The sequence below is a fragment of the Doryrhamphus excisus genome, chromosome 20, assembly GCF_030265055.1.
Source record: "Doryrhamphus excisus isolate RoL2022-K1 chromosome 20, RoL_Dexc_1.0, whole genome shotgun sequence".
Lineage (NCBI taxonomy): Eukaryota > Metazoa > Chordata > Actinopteri > Syngnathiformes > Syngnathidae > Doryrhamphus > Doryrhamphus excisus.
In genome coordinates, this window is record NC_080485.1 from 9,521,934 (window position 1) to 9,548,214 (window position 26,281).

A 26,281-nucleotide genomic window follows, 5' to 3' on the forward strand; every position below is an offset into this window, starting at 1 on the left:
ATATTCTTCTTAGTGTTGTGTTTTTCTTGTGTTAATGGAAAACTTAAACATATTTGCTTCGGATCCAAATACAGAAAAACATTTTTTTTCTTTATGTAATTTGAGAGGACGACAGGAAGAAACATGTAAATATCAGCATCATTGTGTTGTTTGGTCATTCTATTTCAAATAAAGACACAAAGTACAAAAACAATAACGATTGTTATATATGAAGTACATAAATGCTAAGAGGATGACAAACTACAACTTTTAAATATAATATATACAACATTTAAATAGTAAAATAAAGAAATATCCAGAGTTCAACATCGTTTGCTGCAGAAGTGTTTGTTTTGAGCTAGACAGTGACCCCTAGTGGCAAAATATCCTAAGGAAAAAAACGACGTGACGTCATCAATTGAGCGACAGCGTCAGCTGGAACCTGCGTGTACACAGAGCAGGGGAAGCGTGGTTATTTTCTACCCGCTAAAATGGTTAAATCTGGGAAACTTCGATCCGGGACGAGCGCTAAACTCAAACGATGGAAGAAAGGACACAGCAGCGACTCAAATCCGCAGACGAGTCGACATCGACAGGCTGCTAAAAGTCGCTTCTTTAGCCGACCCTCGGGTATGCTGTACTTTTTGCACGTGGGATTGAATGGGGATGGGCTAACTTGAGCTAACCTTAGCCAGTTAGCATAACCTTTTAGTGAACAAAACTCCAGAAATGTCATAATGTAATTGACGTTTTCTTACTTTTATGGACGAATGCTGGATGTTAATTTACAAACATATGGCGTAAATGCAATGGTCACAGGCTTTTAGGTACACACCACAGTTTGACAAGAATAGAACGTAAGGTGACCAATAACAATGACTAATAGAAACACATACACAACTTAAACACGTTACAGATCTCACAGTGTCATTTCAAATAGTGTCTTTATGTAAAAGCTGAATCTTGACACAGCTCTTGTGCAGTGTTGGGAGAATGCGGCTGTACCTAATGTTATGGCTGATGAGTTTAGGACTGCAGTCATTCATCAATCGACTTGTTTACTTTCTTTGTGAAGAGTGTAATGATTAATTCTGAGATAATGTAAAAGATCAAATACATTGAAAATGCTTCTATTCACTCTCAATTGATGTTACACAAGCTGCATGGAAGTGTCATGATTGTGTACGCATCTTACAAACATGTACATTATAGTTTAATTAGTTGTGTTAATTCCACTTGTTTTGTTTCCCCCCCATGCAGGAAAGAGCGACCTGACAGTAGATGCTCTAAAACTACACAATGAGCTACAGACAGGTCCGTTGGAGGTCAGCACAGACAGGCAGAGGGATGCGTTCATGGAAGATGAACCGGATCAGGCGTTATCAGACAGAACGTCAGGCACCTTCCTCAGCGGCCTGTCAGATTGCTCCAACCTGACCTTTAGGAAAGTGCAGCGATTCTGGGAATCCAATTCGGCTGCTCACAAAGAGGTACGGCGATGTTATAATGTGTCATTCTGTGGAAGTCTGCAAAAACGGTTTGTATCGTGGAAATAATGCTCTATGCGTCCATGTGCATTTCAGATCTGTGCAGTGTTGGCAGCTGTAACTGAGGTGATTCGCAGTCAGGGAGGGAAGGAGACAGAAACAGAATACTTTGCTGCTTTGGTAAGTGTTCTGATCAACTGGTCCATAATCATAAGGAATTCCATAATAAAGACAACTAAAGCTGTGAGCTGTGTTATGTAAATCCAGTCCTTTACACATACACAGTTTATGAAATTGTGGAGTTAACTTTTACAAGTTGTAAGACATTTTATTGTTGTTGCATATCACAATGGAATAAAACTTCATTTTGTGTGCATTCAAATAAAAAAATATATAGTATGTGAGAGTAGCATGTGTATTTTTGCAGATGACCACTTTGGAGGTGGTGGATTCACCGGAGTCACAGGCTGCAGTGGCATACCTCCTCAACCTCACCATGAAAAGGTCGAGCAAGTAGTTTCCCCCAAATCGACACTTTCAGTTAAAGTTCTTGAAGATGGAGAATAACAATTATGTCCGTTATTTCATACTCTCAGGGTTCCTGCTCCGGTTCTCATGTCCAAGTTCTCAGACACCACTAAGGCTCTGATGGATGTCATGTCCCAACAAACCACGCCCGAAACAGGCTCAGCTCTCAGATGGGTGAATACTGTTTTTTTTTTTCTTTTTTTAAAATTAATTGTGCACATCAGAGATTGATTGTCTTGTTGTCATTCCTAGATTCTGTCATGCTTGGCTACTCTACTGAGGAAACAAGACGTGGCTGTGTGGGCGTACCCGTCCACTCTACAGGCTTACCACGGTTTGCTCAGCTTCACAGTGCACAGCAAACCTAAGGTCAGCACATTATTATTATTCTTAAGTAGGGAATAGTTAAACACAGTGCTTTAAATGATATATAAAATGTCTTCTCTGAGCAGGTCCGTAAAGCAGCACAGCATGGAGTGTGCTCCATCCTGCGAGGAAGTGACTTCCTGTTTGCAGACAAAGCGCCCACCAATCACCCTGCTTCAGCAACCACAGCCAAGTTCTGCATCAAGGAGATGGAGCAGGCAGGAGGTAGGGTATCCATATTTGTTTCCACCTTTCTAATCAAGGTTGTAGTACTATTTGCATATTTTTTTTGTGTGCAGTCAACAGAGAGGACACCACCACGCTGCATGTGCTGGGCCTCCTCAAAGAGGTGGTGCCAACGTTCCCGCTCGGGGCCATCAAGTCGTGTTGTGAGACACTGCTGCGAGTGATGACGCTCAGCCATGTGGTGAGAACATTAGCAGAAAACAATAAAATGCTTTGAATCGGACAAACAATTCAAACCATTAGTCATGAACATACTGTAGACATGAATTTATTAACTTATTTACATTTTGTAATAGTCCGTCTTTCAAATTTATAGTTAATAGTGGCCAAAAGTGTATGCAATGCTGTCCTCACATTAAAAGGTGACAATTGCTGTTTGTAGTTGGTGACTGCCAGCGCCATGCAGACCTTCCATAAACTCTTCAGTGCAAAGCCAGGTGCCTCCAGCTTGTCACCTGAACTCAACGCACAGATCATCACAGTAAGACATCATCAACATGGCGGTATTTTTGTGGAATGAAACATAATTTCTAAGTATAATTTCTCAGGCGTTGTATGACTACCTGCCCAGTGAGAGTGATCTGCAGCCTCTGTTGGCCTGGCTAGCTGTCATGGAGAAGGCACACATTCACTTGGCAAGGTAACACATTTTTACATCATGGAATTTGGCTGTAGTATCTTTGGCTGTGTGTATCTTTGTGGTCAAATGAGTTAAGTGTGTTGTGTGTAGTCTGCAGAGCTCTTTGAGTCTGGGCCACCTTCCTCGCCTCTTCTCTGCCGCCATGTCGTGTCTCTTGTCGCCTCACACACAGGTGGTGTCTGCGGCCGCCAGCACACTCAAGGTAAAGGAAAATGCATAGCTGTAACCACTTGTTCTGACAACAAAATGTTGTCATCATGTAGGGAATCATAAGTCACGTTTACATGGACCCAAATATTCCAATTCCATTATCTTTGTATACACCTCATTCCGAAAGAAAAGTGCCAATCCGAATGAATACATAATCGGATTCACAGGGGTGGAATATTCCTTTCCCCAATCCGATTGAGGTATCTTGTACCCGCTCAATCGGAAAGTTGTCAGGGTGCGTTTTTCTTCGTGGTGTTTTTCTTCTTCTGTTGTTTATTGGCGGTTGGCAAGCAGCTTTCGTGTGCATTACTGCCATCTGTGGAACAGAATCTAAACCCTTCTATACGCCATTCACAAGTCCAGTTTTATTAAAAAAGAAAATACATATCTATATAAAACATGTGTCGAGCTTAATTATAAAATATTAGCAAGATTGAACTTTATCTTTTCCTGTTCCCGGGTGCGTTCTTTCAGCGAATGCTGAGATATGACGTAACACGCAGCTCGAGACGTTCTTCGATTTAAAAAAAATGGAGGTGAGCAATCGCACTGGACTGCTGTGGAAAGTTTGTTTTTGATTCAAACAAAATTTCAAGACTGGACGAACGAAAAACTGGCAATACGGAGTTATTCCAACAAGTGAAATAAAAACTCGAGGAAGTCGGTATCACGTGATGTTTGTGTTAACGCTTTACTGCGCATGCCCCATTGACTATTCTGGTTGATTATAGCGGCGCATGTAGACATGCGATTGGAATATTCCTTTCCATGTATACCATTGCTTTCGGAAAGAGAAAAACTCCTCATGTAAACGTGGCTACTGACTGGTTGTTTTTAAAATAAATTTTCTAACTTTCATGCACTGAAAATATGGTGATAAACAACAACATTTTCCATGCAAAACTGTCCATACACCTATTTATGACCAATTTACTGATTGGCACGCCATTGCGGGGACAAAAATGTGTGCAATTGTACATTAAGCTTAACCCATCAGACCCGCTGTTGTAGCTTCATGGAGGAAATGCGGTGCTAACATTATGATGCATTTATCTTCAGATGCTGTTGATAGAGTGTGTGGGCCCTCACATGGAGGAAATTGGCACGGTCACTGCCACGGCGTCTGTAGGGAACCCTTCCTATGTCTGCAAAATGTTTCGGTAAGGCTCCAGAGTCAAGTTGCCATCATATATTGTTTCTAAATATTAATTTCTCATTAAATTGTGAAGTTAATACTTGCACGTGTGTTGTTACAGTATAATCGAAGAAGGGCTGTCCTATCGCTTCCATGCTTCCTGGCCATTTGTTTTGCAAATACTCGGTTGCTTTTACAAGGTTGCAGGGAAACAGGCACACCCCATCATGACCAAGGTATCACAATCAAATATTATTAGTTATATTTAATTGTACTTGTATACAGTATGTCTGTGTATATGCTTTTTTAATTCTCTTAGAATTTACTTGTCTATTTTGTTATGAAAATATTAACTTTATTATCATTTTGAGGCTAAATAGGGGCACAGGACAGTGTGTGCATGTTTTGTGGGAAATTGTATTCAATGTAATTTTGTTGTACTGTGTGTTCATGGAAGTTTTTCTCCCCATCCCAGTCCTTACAGTCTCTTGCCGACCTTCGTGAAACCCCTCGATTCCCCTTCAGTGGTGAGTTGGATCTGGCAGTAGGGGGCGCTGTGGAGAGCATGGGCCCAGAAGTTGTACTGGCAACGGTGCCGCTTAACATTACTGGCTATGAGTAAGTCTCACATTGATACAAACACCTAAGTAAGTCTTTCTGGATGGAACTCTAACTGTGGTCTTGGCCAGCGACAACCTGGAGTTCCCCCGCAGCTGGCTGATTCCGGTCATTCGTGATCACCTAAAGAACACTAAGCTGGGCTTCTTCAACTCCTACTTCCTCCCTCTGGCCTACACGCTCAAGCAGAGAGGTGAATTGTGTGGCGTTATGGTGCATATTTGAAAATAGGATTTTTCCTTCTTAATTTGGATCCTGTGTTCAGCTGAAGAGTTGGAGCAAGTCGGTCAGAAGTTGGAGGCCAAAGTCTATCAGACATTACAGCTTCAGGTAAACTCTTTGTCATGCATCCTGCATCCTTGCATACAGGCAAGCGTCTATTAGAGTAAGGGCCACTATTTAAGGAAATACGATGTTTTGTATTGTCTGTCTTTCAGATATGGACAATGTTACCTGGTTTTTGCACATGTCCCGTGGACTTGGTGGCGTCCTTCAAAGGAGTCGCCCGCTCACTCGGCATGGCCATCAACGAGCGGCCCGACCTGCGGCTCACAGTGTGCCAGGCTCTGCGCACCATTATCAATAAGAGCTGCACTACCGGTACATTGTTGTGTTAATACAAAACACACACTACATTTGACATTGCGATCTTTGACCGCCGCTGCGTCTTCACAGAGGACGAAAAAGCTGAAGTGAGTCGCTTCTCCAAGAACTTTCTTCCCATCTTCTTCAACGTGTTCAGCCAGCAGCCTGCAGATGGGGAGTCTACAGCCTACAGAATGGCCGTCTTGGACACCATTAAAGTCTACTTAACTGTTACTGACCCACAGGTAAAGTTACCATGCATGGCAGTTACAGTCATCAAAGCGGATCTTGCTAATTAAATCCCTAAATGTCCTTAGATGATCGCTGCGTTCTTGGAAAAAGCCACAGAGAGATTGACTAGCTCAGAAAGCACAGAGTTCACACGGTAAGATATAGAGATCGACACAGATTGTTTGTTACAGTAAGCTTAGCCTCACACAAATGATTTTCCATCAGGCACCTTTTTTGTCATGAGGAACAAATGCCAGTTTTTCAGTCACTTTTGCCATTTTAGATTTATTTAAGGAGCAGACATCAAAATTGTAGAAGGTCTAAAAATGAATATCCTCTGTTAAACTCAACCTGGAATTATTTAGCACAGACAAAAATGACTTGAAAATATTGTCTTTTTTTTATTGCTGGTTTACCTTTAGAGTGATTTATACTCGTGCTCTTCTTTTGTTCTCAGCCACAACTCAAGTGTCTGATCCATATTTAGCACAGACAAAAATGACATGAAAATATTGTCTATAGGATCCCTTAAGGCAGTGGTGTCCAAACTGTGGCAGCTCACGGCACATTCTTAAAGTATAATTTCAACATGAAAACTATTATTATTGAGTATTATGAAGAAAAACGTAGTAATTTTAGTATCATAAAGCCTATGTAGTAGACTTGAAAATATAGTTTTTTTTATTGCCTGTTTACCTTTAGAGTGATTTATACTCGTGCTCTTCTTTTGTTCTCAGCCACGACTCAAGTGTCTGATCCATATTTAGCACAGACAAAAATGACTTGAAAATATTGTCTATAGGGGGCGGCACGGTGGTCTAGGGGTTAGCGCACAGACCTCACAGCTAGGAGACCAGGGTTCAATTCCACCCTCGGGCATCTCTGTGTGGAGTTTGCATGTTCTCCACGTGCATGCGTGGGTTTTTTCCGGTTTCTAGGTTAAGCTAGGTAATGCTAGGTTAATTGTCCATAGGTATGAATGTGAGTGTGAATGGTTGTTTGTCTGTGTGTGCCCTGTGATTGGCTGGCGACCAGTCTAGGGTGTACCCCGCCTTACGCCCGAAGACAGCTGGGATAGGCTCCAGCACCCCCCCGCGACCCTTGTGAGGAAAAGCGGTAGAAAATGAATGAATGAATGAATATTGTCTATAGGATCCCTTAAGGCAGTGGTGTCCAAACTGTGGCAGCTCACGGCACATTCTTAAAGTATAATTTCAACATGAAAACTATTATTATTGAGTATTATGAAGAAAAATTTAAATAATTTTAGTAGCATAAAGCTTATGTAGTAGACTTGTGTCCCTCTTCACTTCGTAGGCTGTCAATGATGGACCTTGTGGTTGCCATGGCGCCCTTCCTGAATCAGCTCAACATGACTAAGACCTTCCAGCTCATCAGGCCATACTTGGAGGTTTGCTTGTTTACATGCACTTAAATCTTTAACAGCTCCAGGAGTGTTTTTTTTATCTATCCATCCTTTTATTGTCAGACCAAAGAAGTAGGCATGCAGAAAAAGGCGTACCGTGTGCTGGAGGAAATGTGTGCTGGAGAGCAAGAGGAGTGCAGGCGTTTTGTTGTGGCCAACCTTGAGATGCTTAAAGCGGTCCTGCTTGAGACTCTGAAAAACGCCTCTTCACCAGCAAAAAGGGTGAGAGGGGAAAAAAAATATTTTGCCACGTTAATGTAGCTTTATTGCTGGTTTACTTTTTAGAGTGATTTATACTTGTGCTCTTCTTTTCTTCTCAGCCACGACTCAAGTGTCTGATCCATATTGTGAAAAGGCTTGACAACGAACACAAAGACTTTATCACGTCCCTGCTACCGGAGGTACGTATACTCACATGTACATGCACACACATTAGCCTTTGCTTTCTCTTTCCGAAAGCAATGGTATACATGGAAAGGAATATTCCAATCGTGTGTCTACATGCGCCGTTATAATCAACCAGAATAGTCAATGGGGCATGTGCAGTAAAGCGTAAACATCAACATCACGTGATACCGACTTCCTCGAGTTTTTCTTTCACTTGTTGGAATAACTCCGTATTGCCAGTTTTTCGTTCGTCCAGTCTTGAAATTTAGTTTGAATCAAAAACAAATTTTCCACACGCAGTTCAGTGCCGATTGCTCGCCTCCATTTTTTTTTAATCGAAGAACGTCTCGAGCTGCGTGTTACGTCATATCTCAGCATTTGCTGAAAGAACGCACCCGGGAACAGGAAAATATAAAGTTAAATCTTGCTAATATTTTATAATTAAACTCGGCACATGTTTTATATACATAGATATATATTTTCTTTTTTTAATAAAACTGGACTTGTGAATGGCGTATAGAAGGGTTTAGATTCTGTTCTGCAGACAGCAGTAATGCACACGAAAGCTGCTTGCCAACCGCCAATAAACAACAGAAGAAGAACGCACCCTGACAACTTTCCGATTGAGCGGGTACAAGATACCTCAATCGGATTGGGGAAAGGAATATTCCACCCCTGTGAATCCGATTATATATTCATTCGGATTGGCACTTTTCTTTCAGAATGAGGTGTATACAAAAAAAAATACATTCTTTCCGTTTGATCAAATAACCCGAATGGAATTGGAATATTTGTGTCCATGTATACGTGGCTACTGTATAGGTAGTGATGCCTTAGATTTATACAAGAATTCTCTCTTCTTCTCCAGGTCATTATATGTACCAAAGAAGTGTCTGTTGGTGCTCGTAAGAGCGCATACACTCTGCTGGTGGAAATAGGAAACGCATTTGTGCGCTTCTGTGGTAACTGTAAAGGTAAGAAGAAAAAGCAAGCTCACGCTTTAATGGTTTTAAGTGTTATATAGATTATGGATGTTAAACAAAACCATTATGGGCTGTAAGGAATTCTCAGTGTAACAGTTGATTTTTTTCTTTAATTGTATCATGACGAGGCGGCATGGCGGTTGAGTGGTTAGCGCGCAGACCTCACAGCTAGGAGGACCAGGGTTCGATTCCACCCTCGGCCATCTCTGTGTGGAGTTTGCATGTTCTCCCCGTGCATGCGTGGGTTTTCTCCGGGTACTCCCGGTTTCCTCCAAAAACATGCTAGGTTAATTGGCGACTCCAAATTGTCCATAGGTATGAATGTGAGTGTGAATGGTTGTTTGTCTATATGTGCCCTGTGATTGGATGGCAACCAGTCCAGGGTGTGCCCCGCCTCTCGCCCAAAGACAGCTGGGATAGGCTCCAGCACCCCCTCGACCCTCGTAAGGAAAAGCGGTAGAAAATGAATGAATGTATCATGACGAGGCGGCACGGTGGTTGAGTGTTTAGCGCACAGACCTCACAGCTAGGAGGACCAGGGTTCAATTCCACCCTCGGCCATCTCTGTGTGGAGTTTGCATGTTCTCCCCGTGCATGCGTGGGTTTTCTCCGGATACTCCGGTTTCCTCCCACATTCCAAAAACATGCTAGGTTAATTGGTGACTCCAAATTGTCCATAGGTATGAATGTGAGTGTGAATGGTTGTTTGTCTATATGTGCCCTGTGACCAGTTGACATTCCCGAACGCAGCTGGGATAGGCTCCAGCACCCCAGCTGCGAGGAAAAAGCGGTAGAAAATGAATGAATGAATGTATCATGACGTAGTCAAATCAAAATGGAGTGCACTACTGCAGTTTGCTTTATGTTTAACAAATGTTGTTTGTTATGTTTAACAAATTGAATTAATTGACTCTAGCGCCATGATATTATTATGCTACAATAATGCTGTGTTATGTGTTCAGCAGAGGCCGTGGAGCAGTACCTGTCGTTAGTCTATGCTGGCCTTACAGGCTCCACCACCATGATCACCTGCACAGTGCTGGCCCTAACACGACTGGTGTATGAGTACAACGGTATATATTTGGACCGCCATTTTAGTAGCACAAGACACAACAAAATGTAAAACACGCTTTCTTTGTTGCCAGACACCATAGAGGTGTCCACCATGGAGCAGCTGCTGCACAACGTCTGTCTCCTGCTGGGCTCGCGTACAAGAGAGGTGGTCAAAGCGGCACTGGGTTTCATCAAGGTCATCCTATTCGTCAGGGAGCCCAAAACGTTGGCGTCGCATGTCAACGTCTTGGTGAGTTCTTGGAATGCTTTTTGTGTCGTGTGTACCCCCAGAGTACACCCTCACTCATATGTGTTGATCCCAGCTGACTTTGATCGAGAGGCACGGGGTACACCCTGGACTGGTCGCCAGCCAATCACAGGGCACATATAGACAAACAACCATTCACACTCACATTCATACCTATGGACAATTTGGAGTCACTAATTAACCTAGCATGTTTTTGGAATGTGGGAGGAAACCGGAGTACCTGGAGAAAAACCACACAAAATCCACACAGAGATGCCCAAGTCGGAGAATCGAACCCGATCTCCTGATTGTGTGGCTAACATGCTAACCACTGGGTCACAGTGCTGGAGCCTTTGAGAGGCCGAGGACCGAGGACATATTTAAATTGAAAATAACATGATTAAACAATGAATAAAATAGTTGTAGATTAATTGGGTAATCGATTAACCATTGATTAATTGTGTTTTAGGAGACCAAAGGTTTATAAAATGTAATGTCTTTTTCTTTTCAGATGGAAGGCATCGGGAATGTCAACGATGACATGAGGAGACACTTCAGAGTCAAACTCAAGAACGTCTTTACTAAGTTTATTAGAAAATTTGGGTAAGGCTTTTTATTTTATTCATCACCATCATGTGCGTGTTATCATTAGTTTATATTTACTGTCTATTTTTATTCATATTCACATATCCTATTTTGTTTGTCATGTTCTGTTTTTTATGTAATTGTACCATTTTGGCTAGTTAGTTTTTAATATACTGCTTACTAACAATGTCCTCTATAAGAACAAAAACATACTTATAAATAGGCCTATAATTATATTAAGGTGTTCTTTTATTGATTAAAATGTGATGTTTTTACTGTCTTAATTAGCTAGCTCGCTAGCTAGCTTGAAGCAGGAGCTTGTGGTTGCTAATAGTGAGCCCACTAAAATACATTTGTGTAAATAGGTATATATATTTTTAACAATTATATTATTATTTAATCTGCACTTTTATCTGTTACTTTTTAAAAGTATTTGTAGTTGAATTTATGAGAATTGGTAAGTGAAAACTCTTGCTAAAATGTTCTCTTCAACCTAAATGGTTATATTCTGTACGTCTCCCTTTCCAACAGTGACCCCTGTGGTCAGAAGTGGTAATTACATGGCATTAAAGTCAATTAACAACCCAGCCACCTAATAGAAACTGACCCTAATTTTGTGAAAGGGTAATTATATGTCTTATTATATTAGTTGATTGGCTGTACTAATAATGTATTCTGTTCCTCGGGTGCAGGTTTGAGCTGGTGAAGAGCATGCTACCCCCTGAACACCATAAAGTGCTGGCCAACATTCGCAAGGCAGAGGCTCGCAATAAGAGACACAAGCAGGCATCAGAGCAGCAGGATGACTCGGACAGCGAAGAAGAGGCCCCGAAAAATAAGAGTGACGGGTATAATATTGCTCTGGCTAGCTCAGGGGTCTGCAACCCGCGGCTCGGGTGGATGGATCTATTATCCTATATGTAGTGTTAACTTGAATTTAGTTTTGTTTTGCCTCCAAATTTAATTTAGTGTAAATGGTCCCCCAATGGCTCCTTTTTAATACTAAAGGTTGCTGACTCCTGGGATAGCTGATCTCACATATTGTTGACCTACCTTCAACCTGAACCTCTTGCTTCTGTTCAGTATTGAGGACATCCTGGCAGGCTCGGAGAGCGACCTCTCAGAGGATGAAGGCAAGGCGGCAGCAAAGAAGAAGCCTGGCAAACAGCAGAAGGGTCGGGCGTGGCTGAAAGAGGGAGAGGCGGATGACCCGCTCAACTTTTTGGACCCCAAAGTTTCCCAAAGAGTGCTTGGTAAGAAATAAAGACCCCCAATATGACAGGAGTACTTTGTTTATTTGTGTTCATAAGAGTCTTAACTAAATGTTATTGTTGTGTTTCCAGCCACCAACCCCGAGATGAAAAGAAGCGTCAAGACTGAGCACGGCTTCAAGGTGACATCAGACGGGCGACTGATCATCAAAGAGGATGAAGACGAAGACGTGAACCAGAAAGGTGAATGCCATAAATCCTTTGTAGTATTATATAAGACATAAAAAACACCACAGAATGTCCAACAACATGACTCTATCAACAGATGATGAAGAGATAAAGGATGTTCTGGAAGAGGCTGGGGTGAAGAGTGTGAGTAACTTGATGAACTGAAGAGCAGTGTTAACATTTACTTCTGATTCATGACACTTTTTTCCTTTTTTTTGTGTAGAAAAAGACCCAAAAGAGGAAAATCAAAGATGACCCTATGGACAACATGGATGTAGAACCTCAACTCAAATACAAAGGTACTGGCTTGGCCGTGAGAAATACATATAGTGGTGTGATAAAGTGTTTGCCCACTTCCTCATTTGTTACTTTTTTACATGTTTGCAAGCACTTAATGTTTCAGATCATCAAACAAATAAAATAATATCAGTCAATGTCAACACAACTGAACCCAAAATGCATGAAAACTTACATAGCAGCAACAACTGCAATCAAGCGTTTGCGATAACTTGCAATGAGTCTCTTACAGCACTGTGGAGGATTTTTTTGTCCACTCTTTTTTAAAGGTCATGCCACAGCATCTCAATAGTCAAGAATTGTGGTTGACAGCGGAATTCATGGTTTAATTTCTTCCATGTCCCGAAGCAGCAAAACAGCCGTAGACCATCACACTACCTCCACCATATTTTACTGTTTTTATGATGTTTGTTTTCTGAAATGCGGATTTATAATGGGACAAACCTTCAACTTTTGTCTTGTCAGACCACCCAAAGGTCTTAGGCATCATCAAGATGTTTTCTCACAAAGTTGAACTACTGACCTTAAACTGAGAAAAGTGAGGCCTTTGTTTTTTTTTGGATGTTGTTGTGGGGTCTTTTGTGACCTCTTGATCTGAGTTGTTGCTGCATTCCTGGCGTTAACAATGGGTGACCAACCAGTCCCGGCATGGTTTAAATTTGTTCCAGTTGTGAAGAATGGCTCTCACTGTGGTTTGCTGGAGTCCCAAAGCTTTAGAAATGGCTTTGTTCAGACTGATAGATCTCAAATAATCTTGGTTCCGATTTAATTTTCTCCTTTAATCATGAAAGGTTTCATTTAAAAACTGTATTTTGTGTTCAGTTGTGATGTCATTGACTAATATTAAAATTAGTTGCATGATCGGAAACATGTATGACAAACATACAAAAAAATCAATCATAACACTGTATTTTTTGCCATTTAAAGTAAAATGTTTAAGGGTCAAATCACACAGTAATTTTGTTTTAATGTAATTGATTCATTTATTAATTATTTTTAATCGAATGCATTGTTGTCCTTTTTTTGGTAAATTTTATTTTATTTATAAATTTTATTATATACAATATTGTTTACCTTGAAGTGAATTTCTGAATATTCTTTTTGACCCAGCTGGCGGTAAAGGTATCCACAGAGCTCTGGATGGGAGCAGAGACTTTGGAGCAGAGTACAAGTCAAAGGTCAGTCTGCCAACATGTATGGTGTTAAATACAAATGCTAACTTATATTTCTTTATTTCTGTATGGAACAGAAAGGCAAAGGTGATGTGAAGAAACAAGGCAAACCGGACCCGTACGCTTATATCCCCCTTAGGAAGGCCCAACTCAATCGCAGGTATGATCGCCTTCAGAAAATCCTCCATTGTGAAAGGTGGCCACTTTTATGGGACGTTGTGTATGCTTTTGTCAACAGGAAGCGGGCCAAACTGCAGGGCCAGTTCAAGGGCATGGTGAAAGGAGCCCAGAAGGGTGCAATGGCGGGCAGGAAAAAAATGCTGAAGAGCAAAAGAAAAGCTTGAAAAGCATCAGTGAATGGACTTTTATGGACATTAACTAGTATGTTGGTAAAGTAATGTACAGCCTTTGCGTGGATGTTATGAGGTGTGTTTGTGGTCTTATGGGTGTCGATGAGGTGACATGTACTTCTACACTGAGCCACCAGAGGACAGTGTAGACCTCCAAAAAAGGAGGACATCATGAGTCTAATAAAAATAATGATTTAAATACATGAAAGTTGTGTTTGTTGTGGAAGAATAATGAACTTTTCTGGTCGAAAAAACAGGGGAAACCTCACACACACTCCACCAGGGGCTCCGGAAGCATCCAAAAATGGCATAAAATGCCAGAGTTTGAGGGCGGTGATTTTTGAAAAAAAACGTAAGGGGTTAGTATGTCGTTTTTTCATTTTTTTCAACTTGCTTCTAATGCACTTTTCTGGTCAAAAAAACAGGAGAAACCTCACACACACTCACCAGGGGCTCTAGAAGCACCCAAAAATGGCATAAAATGCCAGAGTTTGAGACCGGTGATTTTTGAAAAAAAAAACGTAAGGGGTTAGTATGTCGTTTTTTTTCATTTTTTGCAACTTGCTTCTAATGCACTTTTCTGGTCAAAAAAACAGGGGAAACCTCACACACACTCACCAGGGGCCCCAGAAGCACCCAAAAATGGCATAAAATGCCAGAGTTTGAGGGCGGTGATTTTTAAAAAAAAGACGTACGTTTTTTTGTCGTTTTTTCAGTTTTTTCAACTTGCTTCTAATGCACTTTTCTGGTAAAAAAAAACAGGGGAAACCTCACACACACTCACCAGGGGCCCCAGAAGCACCCTAAAATGGCAGAGTTTGAGGGCGGTGATTTTTGAAAAAAAACATAAGGGGTTAGTATGTCGTTTTTTTCATTTTTTTCAACTTGCTTCTAATGCACTTTTCTGGTCAAACAAACAGGAGAAACCTCACACACACTCACCAGGGGCCCCAGAAGCACCCAAAAATGGCAGAGTTTGAGGGCGGTGATTTTTGAAAAAAAACGTACGTTTTTTTGTCGTTTTTTTCAGTTTTTTCAACTTGCTTCTAATGCACTTTTCTGGTCAAAAAACAGGGGAAACCTCACACACACTCACCAGGGGCTCCAGAAGCACCCAAAAATGGCATAAAATGGCAGAGTCAGAGGGCGGTGATTTCTGACAAAAAACGTAAGGGGCTAGTATGTCGATTTTTTCTGTTTTTTCAACTTGCTTCTAATGCACTTTTCTGGTCAAAAAAACAGGAGAAACCTCACACACACTCACCAGGGGCTCCAGAAGAATCAAAAAATGGCATAAAATGCCAGAGTTTGAGGGCGGTGATTTTTGAAAAAAAAAAAAAAACGTAAGGGGTTAGTATGTCGTTTTTTTCATTTTTTTCAACTTGCTTCTAATGCACTTTTCTGGTCAAACAAAGAGGAGAAACCTCACACACACTCACCAGGGGCCCCAGAAGCACCCAAAAATGGCAGAGTTTGAGGGCGGTGATTTTTGAAAAAAAACGTACGTTTTTTTGTCGTTTTTTTCAGTTTTTTCAACTTGCTTCTAATGCACTTTTCTGGTCAAAAAACAGGGGAAACCTCACACACACTCACCAGGGGCTCCAGAAGCACCCAAAAATGGCATAAAATGGCAGAGTCAGAGGGCGGTGATTTCTGACAAAAAACGTAAGGGGTTAGTATGTCGATTTTTTCTGTTTTTTCAACTTGCTTCTAATGCACTTTTCTGGTCAAAAAAACAGGAGAAACCTCACACACACTCACCAGGGGCTCCAGAAGAATCAAAAAATGGCATAAAATGCCAGAGTTTGAGGGCGGTGATTTTTGGAAAAAAAAAAAACGTAAGGGGTTAGTATGTCGTTTTTTTCATTTTTTCAACTTGCTTCTAATGCACTTTTCTGGTCAAAAAACAGGGGAAACCTCACACACACTCACCAGGGGCCCCAGAAGCACCCAAAAATGGCATAAAATGGCAGAGTTTGAGGGCGGTGATTTTTGAAAAGAAGACGTAAGTTTTTTTGTCGTTTTTTTCAGTTTTTTCAACTTGCTTCTAATGCACTTTTCTGGTCAAAAAAACAGGGGAAACCTCACACACACTCACCAGGGGCCCCAGAAGCACCCAAAAATGGCATAAAATGCCAGAGTTTGAGGGCGGTGATTTTTGAAAAAAAACATAAGGGGTTAGTATGTCGTTTTTTTCATTTTTTTCAACTTGCTTCTAATGCACTTTTCTGGTAAAAAAAACAGGAGAAACCTCACACACACTCACCAGGGGCTCCAGAAGAATCAAAAAATGGCATAAAATGCCAGAGTTTGAGGGCGGTGATTTTTGAAAAAAAGCGTAAGGGGTTAGTATGTTGTTTTTTTCATTTTTTTCAGCTTGCTTCTAATGCACTTTTCTGGTCAAAAAAAAGGGGGAAACCTCACACACACTCACCAGGGGCCCCAGAAGCACCCAAAAATGGCATAAAATGCCAGAGTTTGAGGGCGGTGATTTTTGAAAAAAAACGTAAGGGGTTAGTATGTCGTTTTTTTCATTTTTTTCAACTTGCTTTTAAAGCGTTTTTTTTCAAAAATCACCGCCCTCTGACTCTGCCATTTTATGCCATTTTTGGGTGCTTCTGGAGCCCCTGGTGAGTGTGTGTGAGGTTTCTCCTGTTTATTTGACCAGAAAAGTGCTTTCGAAGCACGTTGAAAAAAATGAAAAAAACGACATACTAACCCCTTACGTTTTTTGTCAAAAATCACCGCCCTCAAACTCTGGCATTTTATGCCATTTTTGGATGCTTTTGGGGCCCCTTTTGAGTGTGTGTGAGGTTTCCCCTGTTTTTTTGACCAGAAAAGTGCATTAGAAGCACGTTGAAAAAAATGAAAAAAAACGACATACTAACCCCTTACGTTTTTTGTCAAAAATCACCGCCTCAAACTCTGGCATTTTATGCCAGTTTTGGATGCTTCGGGGGCCCCTGGTGAGTGTGTTTGAGGTTTCCCCTGTTTTTTGACCAGAAAAGTGCATTAGAAGCACGTTGAAAAAAATGAAAAAAACGACATACTAACCCCTTACGTTTTTTTTTCAAAAATCACCGCCCTCAAACTCTGGCATTTTATGCCATTTTTCGATGCTTCTGGAGCTCCTGGTGAGTGTGTGTGAGGTTTCCCCTGTTTTTTTGACCAGAAAAGTGCATTAGAAGCAAGTTGAAAAAAATGAAAAAAACGACATACTAACCCCTTACGTTTTTTGTCAAAAATCACCGCCTCAAACTCTGGCATTTTATGCCATTTTTGGATGCTTCTGGGGCCCCTGGTGAGTGTGTGTGAGGTTTCCCCTGTTTTTTTGACCAGAAAAGTGCATTAGAAGCACGTTGAAAAAAATGAAAAAAACGACATACTAACCCCTTACGTTTTTTTTCAAAAATCACCGCCTCAAACTCTGGCATTTTATGCCATTTTTGGATGCTTCTGGAGCTCCTGGTGAGTGTGTGTGAGGTTTCCCCTGTTTTTTTGACCAGAAAAGTGCATTAGAAGCAAGTTGAAAAAAATGAAAAAAACGACATACTAACCCCTTACGTTTTTTGTCAAAAATCACCGCCCTCAAACTCTGGCATTTTATGCCATTTTTGGATGCTTTTGGGGCCCCTTTTGAGTGTGTGTGAGGTTTCCCTTGTTTTTTTGACCAGAAAAGTGCATTAGAAGCACGTTGAAAAAAATGAAAAAAACGACATACTAACCCCTTACGTTTTTTGTCAAAAATTACCGCCCTCAAACTCTGGCATTTTATGCCATTTTCGGATGCTTCTGGAGCTCCTGGTGAGTGTGTGTGAGGTTTCCCCTGTTTTTTTGACCAGAAAAGTGCATTAGAAGCAAGTTGAAAAAACTGAAAAAAACGACATACTAACCCCTTACGTTTTTTGTCAAAAATCACCGCCTCAAACTCTGGCATTTTATGCCATTTTTGGGTGCTTCTGGGGCCCCTGGTGAGTGTGTGTGAGGTTTCCCCTGTTTTTTATACCAGAAAAGTGCATTAGAAGCACGTTGAAAAAAATGAAAAAAACGACATACTAACCCCTTACGTTTTTTGTCAAAAATTACCGCCCTCAAACTCTGGCATTTTATGCCATTTTTCGATGCTTCTGGAGCTCCTGGTGAGTGTGTGTGAGGTTTCCCCTGTTTTTTTGACCAGAAAAGTGCATTAGAAGCACGTTGAAAAAAATGAAAAAAACGACATACTAACCCCTTACGTTTTTTTTTTCAAAAATCACCGCCCTCAAACTCTGGCATTTTATGCCATTTTTGGATGCTTCTGGAGCTCCTGGTGAGTGTGTGTGAGGTTTCTCCTGTTGTTTTGACCAGAAAAGTGCATTAGAAGCAAGTTGAAAAAAATGAAAAAAACGACATACTAACCCCTTACGTTTTTTTTTTCAAAAATCACCGGTCTCAAACTCTGGCATTTTATGCCATTTTTGGGTGCTTCTAGAGCCCCTGGTGAGTGTGTGTGAGGTTTCCCCTGTTTTTTTTTTGACCAGAAAAGTGTGTTAAAACAAGTTGAAAAAAACTGAAAAAAACGACATACTAACCCCTTACGTTTTTTTTCAAAAATCACCGCCCTCAAACTCTGGCATTTTATGCCATTTTTGGGTGCTTTTGAGGCCCCTTTTGAGTGTGTGTGAGGTTTCCCCTGTTTTTTTGACCAGAAAAGTGCATTAGAAGCAAGTTGAAAAAAATGAAAAAAACGACATACTAACCCCTTACGTTTTTTTTCAAAAATCACCGCCTCAAACTCTGGCATTTTATGCCATTTTTGGATGCTTCTGGGGCCCCTGGTGAGTGTGTGTGAGGTTTCCCCTGTTTTTTTGACCAGAAAAGTGCATTAGAAGCACGTTGAAAAAAAATGAAAAAAACGACATACTAACCCCTTACGTTTTTTTTCAAAAATCACCGCCTCAAACTCTGGCATTTTATGCCATTTTTGGATGCTTCTGGAGCTCCTGGTGAGTGTGTGTGAGGTTTCCCCTGTTTTTTTGACCAGAAAAGTGCATTAGAAGCAAGTTGAAAAAAATGAAAAAAACGACATACTAACCCCTTACGTTTTTTGTCAAAAATCACCGCCCTCAAACTCTGGCATTTTATGCCATTTTTGGATGCTTTTGGGGCCCCTTTTGAGTGTGTGTGAGGTTTCCCCTGTTTTTTTGACCAGAAAAGTGCATTAGAAGCACGTTGAAAAAAATGAAAAAAACGACATACTAACCCCTTACGTTTTTTGTCAAAAATCACCGCCCTCAAACTCTGGCATTTTATGCCATTTTTGGATGCTTTTGGGGCCCCTGGTGAGTGTGTGTGAGGTTTCCCCTGTTTTTTTGACCAGAAAAGTGCATTAGAAGCACGTTGAAAAAAATGAAAAAAACGACATACTAACCCTTTACGTTTTTTTTCAAAAATCACCACCTCAAACTCTGGCATTTTATGCCATTTTTGGATGCTTCTGGGGCCCCTGGTGAGTGTGTGTGAGGTTTCCCCTGTTTTTTTGACCAGAAAAGTGCATTAGAAGCACGTTGAAAAAAATGAAAAAAACGACATACTAACCCCTTACGTTTTTTGTCAAAAATCACCGCCCTCAAACTCTGGCATTTTATGCCATTTTTGGATGCTTTTGGGGCCCCTTTTGAGTGTGTGTGAGGTTTCCCCTGTTTTTTTGACCAGAAAAGTGCATTAGAAGCACGTTGAAAAAAATGAAAAAAACGACATACTAAGTAACCCCTTACGTTTTTTTTCAAAAATCACCGCCTCAAACTCTGGCATTTTATGCCATTTTTGGATGCTTCTGGGGCCCCTGGTGAGTGTGTGTGAGGTTTCCCCTGTTTTTTTGACCAGAAAAGTGCATTAGAAGCACGTTGAAAAAAATGAAAAAAACGACATACTAACCCCTTACGTTTTTTGTCAAAAATTACCGCCCTCAAACTCTGGCATTTTATGCCATTTTTGGATGCTTCTGGAGCTCCTGGTGAGTGTGTGTGAGGTTTCCCCTGTTTTTTGACCAGAAAAGTGCATTAGAAGCAAGTTGAAAAAAATGTAAAAAACGACATACTAACCCCTTACGTTTTTTTTCAAAAATCACCGCCTCAAACTCTGGCATTTTATGCCATTTTTGGATGCTTCTGGGGCCCCTGGTGAGTGTGTGTGAGGTATCCCCTGTTGTTTTGACCAGAAAAGTGCATTAGAAGCACGTTGAAAAAAATGAAAAAAACGACATACTAACCCCTTACGTTTTTTTTTCAAAAATCACCGCCTCAAACTCTGGCATTTTATGCCATTTTTGGATGCTTCTGGGGCCCCTGGTGAGTGTGTGTGAGGTTTCCCCTGTTTTTTTGACCAGAAAAGTGCATTAGAAGCACGTTGAAAAAAATGAAAAAAACGACATACTAACCCCTTACGTTTTTTGTCAAAAATCACCGCCCTCAAACTCTGGCATTTTATGCCATTTTTGGATGCTTCTGGGGCCCCTGGTGAGTGTGTGTGAGGTTTCCCCTGTTTTTTTGACCAGAAAAGTGCATTAGAAGCACGTTGAAAAAAATGAAAAAAACGACATACTAACCCCTTACGTTTTTTGTCAAAAATCACCGCCCTCAAACTCTGGCATTTTATGCCATTTTTGGATGCTTTTGGGGCCCCTTTTGAGTGTGTGTGAGGTTTCCCCTGTTTTTTTGACCAGAAAAGTGCATTAGAAGCACGTTGAACAAACTGAAAAAAACGACATACTAACCCCTTACGTTTTTTTTCAAAAATCACCGCCTCAAACTCTGGCATTTTATGCCATTTTTTGATGCTTCTGGGGCCCCTGGTGAGTGTGTGTGAGGTTTCCCCTGTTTTTTTGACCAGAAAAGTGCATTAGAAGCAAGTTGAAAAAACTGAAAAAAACGACATACTAACCCCTTACGTTTTTTGTCAAAAATTACCGCCCTCAAACTCTGGCATTTTATGCCATTTTTGGATGCTTCTGGGGCCCCTGGTGAGTGTGTGTGAGGTTTCCCCTGTTTTTTTGACCAGAAAAGTGCATTAGAAGCACGTTGAAAAAAATGAAAAAAACGACATACTAACCCCTTACGTTTTTTTTCAAAAATCACTGCCTCAAACTCTGGCATTTTATGCCATTTTTGGATGCTTCTGGGGCCCCTGGTGAGTGTGTGTGAGGTTTCCCCTGTTTTTTTGACCAGAAAAGTGCATTAGAAGCACGTTGAAAAAAATGAAAAAACGACATACTAACCCCTTACGTTTTTTGTCAAAAATTACCGCCCTCAAACTCTGGCATTTTATGCCATTTTTGGATGCTTCTGGAGCTCCTGGTGAGTGTGTGTGAGGTTTCCCCTGTTTTTTTGACCAGAAAAGTGCATTAGAAGCACGTTGAACAAAATGAAAAAAACGACATACTAACCCCTTACGTTTTTTTTAAAAATCACCGCCTCAAACTCTGGCATTTTATGCCATTTTTGGATGCTTCTGGGGCCCCTGGTGAGTGTGTGTGAGGTTTCCCCTGTTTTTTTGACCAGAAAAGTGCATTAGAAGCACGTTGAAAAAAATGAAAAAAACGACATACTAACCCCTTACGTTTTTTGTCAAAAATTACCGCCCTCAAACTCTGGCATTTTATGCCATTTTTGGATGCTTCTGGAGCTCCTGGTGAGTGTGTGTGAGGTTTCCCCTGTTTTTTTGACCAGAAAAGTGCATTAGAAGCAAGTTGAAAAAAATGAAAAAAACGACATACTAACCCCTTACGTTTTTTTTCAAAAATCACCGCCTCAAACTCTGGCATTTTATGCCATTTTTGGATGCTTCTGGGGCCCCTGGTGAGTGTGTGTGAGGTTTCCCCTGTTTTTTTGACCAGAAAAGTGCATTAGAAGCACGTTGAAAAAAATGAAAAAAACGACATACTAACCCCTTACATTTTTTTTCAAAAATCACCGCCTCAAACTCTGGCATTTTATGCCATTTTTGGATGCTTTTGGGGCCCCTGGTGAGTGTGTGTGAGGTTTCCCCTGTTTTTTTGACCAGAAAAGTGCATTAGAAGCACGTTGAAAAAAATGAAAAAAACGACATACTAACCCCTTACGTTTTTTTTCAAAAATCACCGCCTCAAACTCTGGCATTTTATGCCATTTTTGGATGCTTCTGGGGCCCCTGGTGAGTGTGTGTGAGGTTTCCCCTGTTTTTTTGACCAGAAAAGTGCATTAGAAGCACGTTGAAAAAAATGAAAAAAACAACATACTAACCCCTTACGTTTTTTTTCAAAAATCACCGCCTCAAACTCTGGCATTTTATGCCATTTTTGGATGCTTCTGGAGCTCCCGGTGAGTGTGTGTGAGGTTTCCCCTGTTTTTTTGACCAGAAAAGTGCATTAGAAGCAAGTTGAAAAAAATGAAAAAAACGACATACTAACCCCTTACGTTTTTTTTCAAAAATCACCGCCTCAAACTCTGGCATTTTATGCCATTTTTGGATGCTTCTGGGGCCCCTGGTGAGTGTGTGTGAGGTTTCCCCTGTTTTTTTGACCAGAAAAGTGCATTAGAAGCACGTTGAAAAAAATGAAAAAAAACGACATACTAACCCCTTACGTTTTTTTTCAAAAATCACCGCCTCAAACTCTGGCATTTTATGCCATTTTTGGATGCTTTTGGGGCCCCTTTTGAGTGTGTGTGAGGTTTCCCCTGTTTTTTTGACCAGAAAAGTGCATTAGAAGCACGTTGAAAAAAATGAAAAAAACGACATACTAACCCCTTACGTTTTTTGTCAAAAATCACCGCCCTCAAACTCTGGCATTTTATGCCATTTTTGGATGCTTTTGGGGCCCCTTTTGAGTGTGTGTGAGGTTTCCCCTGTTTTTTTGACCAGAAAAGTGCATTAGAAGCACGTTGAAAAAAATGAAAAAAACGACATACTAACCCCTTACGTTTTTTTTCAAAAATCACCGCCTCAAACTCTGGCATTTTATGCCATTTTTGGATGCTTTTGGGGCCCCTTTTGAGTGTGTGTGAGGTTTCCCCTGTTTTTTTGACCAGAAAAGTGCATTAGAAGCACGTTGAAAAAAATGAAAAAAACGACATACTAACTAACCCCTTACGTTTTTTTTCAAAAATCACCGCCTCAAACTCTGGCATTTTATGCCATTTTTGGATGCTTCTGGGGCCCCTGGTGAGTGTGTGTGAGGTTTCCCCTGTTTTTTTGACCAGAAAAGTGCATTAGAAGCACGTTGAAAAAAATGAAAAAAACGACATACTAACCCCTTACGTTTTTTTTCAAAAATCACCGCCTCAAACTCTGGCATTTTATGCCATTTTTGGATGCTTCTGGGGCCCCTGGTGAGTGTGTGTGAGGTTTCCCCTGTTTTTTTGACCAGAAAAGTGCATTAGAAGCACGTTGAAAAAAATGAAAAAAACGACATACTAACCCCTTACGTTTTTTGTCAAAAATTACCGCCCTCAAACTCTGGCATTTTATGCCATTTTTGGATGCTTCTGGAGCTCCTGGTGAGTGTGTGTGAGGTTTCCCCTGTTTTTTGACCAGAAAAGTGCATTAGAAGCAAGTTGAAAAAAATGTAAAAAACGACATACTAACCCCTTACGTTTTTTTTCAAAAATCACCGCCTCAAACTCTGGCATTTTATGCCATTTTTGGATGCTTCTGGGGCCCCTGGTGAGTGTGTGTGAGGTATCCCCTGTTTTTTTGACCAGAAAAGTGCATTAGAAACACGTTGAAAAAAATGAAAAAAACGACATACTAACCCCTTACGTTTTTTTTTCAAAAATCACCGCCTCAAACTCTGGCATTTTATGCCATTTTTGGATGCTTCTGGGGCCCCTGGTGAGTGTGTGTGAGGTTTCCCCTTTTTTTTGACCAGAAAAGTGCATTAGAAGCACGTTGAAAAAAATGAAAAAAACGACATACTAACCCCTTACGTTTTTTTTCAAAAATCACCGCCTCAAACTCTGGCATTTTATGCCATTTTTGGATGCTTCTGGGGCCCCTGGTGAGTGTGTGTGAGGTTTCCCCTGTTTTTTTGACCAGAAAAGTGCATTAGAAGCACGTTGAAAAAAATGAAAAAAACGACATACTAACCCCTTACGTTTTTTGTCAAAAATCACCGCCCTCAAACTCTGGCATTTTATGCCATTTTTGGATGCTTTTGGGGCCCCTTTTGAGTGTGTGTGAGGTTTCCCCTGTTTTTTTGACCAGAAAAGTGCATTAAAAGCACGTTGAACAAACTGAAAAAAACGACATACTAACCCCTTACGTTTTTTTTCAAAAATCACCACCTCAAACTCTGGCATTTTATGCCATTTTTGGATGCTTCTGGGGCCCTTGGTGAGTGTGTGTGAGGTTTCCCCTGTTTTTTTGACCAGAAAAGTGCATTAGAAGCACGTTGAAAAAAATGAAAAAAACGACATACTAACCCCTTACGTTTTTTGTCAAAAATCACCGCCCTCAAACTCTGGCATTTTATGCCATTTTTGGATGCTTTTGGGGCCCCTTTTGAGTGTGTGTGAGGTTTCCCCTGTTTTTTTGACCAGAAAAGTGCATTAGAAGCACGTTGAAAAAAATGAAAAAAACGACATACTAACCCCTTACGTTTTTTTTCAAAAATCACCGCCTCAAACTCTGGCATTTTATGCCATTTTTGGATGCTTCTGGGGCCCTTGGTGAGTGTGTGTGAGGTTTCCCCTGTTTTTTTGACCAGAAAAGTGCATTAGAAGCACATTGAAAAAAATGAAAAAAACGACATACTAACCCCTTACGTTTTTTGTCAAAAATCACCGCCCTCAAACTCTGGCATTTTATGCCATTTTTGGATGCTTTTGGGGCCCCTTTTGAGTGTGTGTGAGGTTTCCCCTGTTTTTTTGACCAGAAAAGTGCATTAGAAGCACGTTGAAAAAAATGAAAAAAACGACATACTAACCCCTTACGTTTTTTTTCAAAAATCACCGCCTCAAACTCTGGCATTTTATGCCATTTTTGGATGCTTCTGGAGCTCCTGGTGAGTGTGTGTGAGGTTTCCCCTGTTTTTTTGACCAGAAAAGTGCATTAGAAGCAAGTTGAAAAAAATGAAAAAAACGACATACTAACCCCTTACGTTTTTTGTCAAAAATCACCACCTCAAACTCTGGCATTTTATGCCATTTTTGGATGCTTCTGGGGCCCTTGGTGAGTGTGTGTGAGGTTTCCCCTGTTTTTTGGACCAGAAAAGTGCATTAGAAGCACGTTGAAAAAAATGAAAAAAACGACATACTAACCCCTTAGGTTTTTTTTCAAAAATCACCGCCTCAAACTCTGGCATTTTATGCCATTTTTGGATGCTTCTGGAGCTCCTGGTGAGTGTGTGTGAGGTTTCCCCTGTTTTTTTTACCAGAAAAGTGCATTAGAAGCAAGTTGAAAAAACTGAAAAAAACGACATACTAACCCCTTACGTTTTTTTTCAAAAATCACCGCCCTCAAACTCTGGCATTTTATGCCATTTTTGGATGCTTCTGGGGCCCCTGGTGAGTGTGTGTGAGGTTTCCCCTGTTTTTTTGACCAGAAAAGTGCATTAGAAGCACGTTGAAAAAAATGAAAAAAACGACATACTAACCCCTTACGTTTTTTGTCAAAAATTACCGCCCTCAAACTCTGGCATTTTATGCCATTTTCGGATGCTTCTGGAGCTCCTGGTGAGTGTGTGTGAGGTTTCCCCTGTTTTTTTTGACCAGAAAAGTGCATTAGAAGCACGTTGAAAAAAATGAAAAAAACGACATACTAACCCCTTACGTTTTTTTTCAAAAATCACCGCCCTCAAACTCTGGCATTTTATGCCATTTTTGGATGCTTTTGGGGCCCCTTTTGAGTGTGTGTGAGGTTTCTCCTGTTGTTTTGACCAGAAAAGTGCATTAGAAGCACGTTGAAAAAATGAAAAAAACGACATACTAACCCCTTACGTTTTTTTTCAAAAATCACCGCCTCAAACTCTGGCATTTTATGCCATTTTTGGATGCTTCTGGAGCTCCTGGTGAGTGTGTGTGAGGTTTCCCCTGTTTTTTTGACCAGAAAAGTGCATTAGAAGCAAGTTGAAAAAAATGAAAAAAACGACATACTAACCCCTTACGTTTTTTGTCAAAAATCACCACCTCAAACTCTGGCATTTTATGCCATTTTTGGATGCTTCTGGGGCCCTTGGTGAGTGTGTGTGAGGTTTCCCCTGTTTTTTTGACCAGAAAAGTGCATTAGAAGCACGTTGAAAAAAATGAAAAAAACGACATACTAACCCCTTAGGTTTTTTTTCAAAAATCACCGCCTCAAACTCT

The 26,281-nt window shown here is 40.8% G+C and overlaps 1 protein-coding gene across 2 annotated transcripts; it reads left to right on the forward strand.

Annotated features, from left to right (window-relative positions):
• Window positions 1-366: 366 nt before the first annotated feature.
• On the forward strand, window positions 367-14,156 carry rrp12 (ribosomal RNA processing 12 homolog). Of its 2 annotated transcripts, none has more exons than XM_058058361.1 (34): window positions 367-609; window positions 1,240-1,469; window positions 1,563-1,646; window positions 1,894-1,970; window positions 2,063-2,168; window positions 2,247-2,363; window positions 2,447-2,585; window positions 2,660-2,787; window positions 2,989-3,087; window positions 3,155-3,246; window positions 3,337-3,448; window positions 4,516-4,616; window positions 4,713-4,827; window positions 5,067-5,209; window positions 5,281-5,402; window positions 5,475-5,539; window positions 5,647-5,809; window positions 5,885-6,039; window positions 6,112-6,179; window positions 7,343-7,436; window positions 7,515-7,673; window positions 7,772-7,852; window positions 8,707-8,812; window positions 9,787-9,894; window positions 9,967-10,124; window positions 10,633-10,724; window positions 11,399-11,554; window positions 11,790-11,959; window positions 12,050-12,160; window positions 12,243-12,289; window positions 12,369-12,444; window positions 13,553-13,620; window positions 13,692-13,774; window positions 13,853-14,156. In XM_058058361.1, exons 1-34 carry the CDS (start codon window positions 471-473, stop codon window positions 13,956-13,958), a joined length of 3,870 nt encoding a protein of 1,289 aa, XP_057914344.1. In that variant the 5' UTR covers window positions 367-470; the 3' UTR covers window positions 13,959-14,156. The 2 variants fall into 2 exon arrangements, with proteins under 2 accessions (XP_057914344.1, XP_057914343.1); XM_058058360.1 differs by having other exon boundaries at window positions 368-609; window positions 9,784-9,894.
• The last annotated feature ends 12,125 nt before the right edge of the window (window positions 14,157-26,281 follow it).

Coding starts and splice junctions, on each gene's coding strand:
- rrp12 (XM_058058360.1), top strand. CDS start 471: ATGGTTAAATCTGGGAAACTTCGATCCGGGACGAGCGCTAAACTCAAA. Junction 1,470..1,562: donor ATTCGGCTGCTCACAAAGAG/GTACGGCGATGT, acceptor TGTGCATTTCAG/ATCTGTGCAGTGTTGGCAGC. Junction 2,586..2,659: donor GGAGATGGAGCAGGCAGGAG/GTAGGGTATCCA, acceptor TTTTGTGTGCAG/TCAACAGAGAGGACACCACC.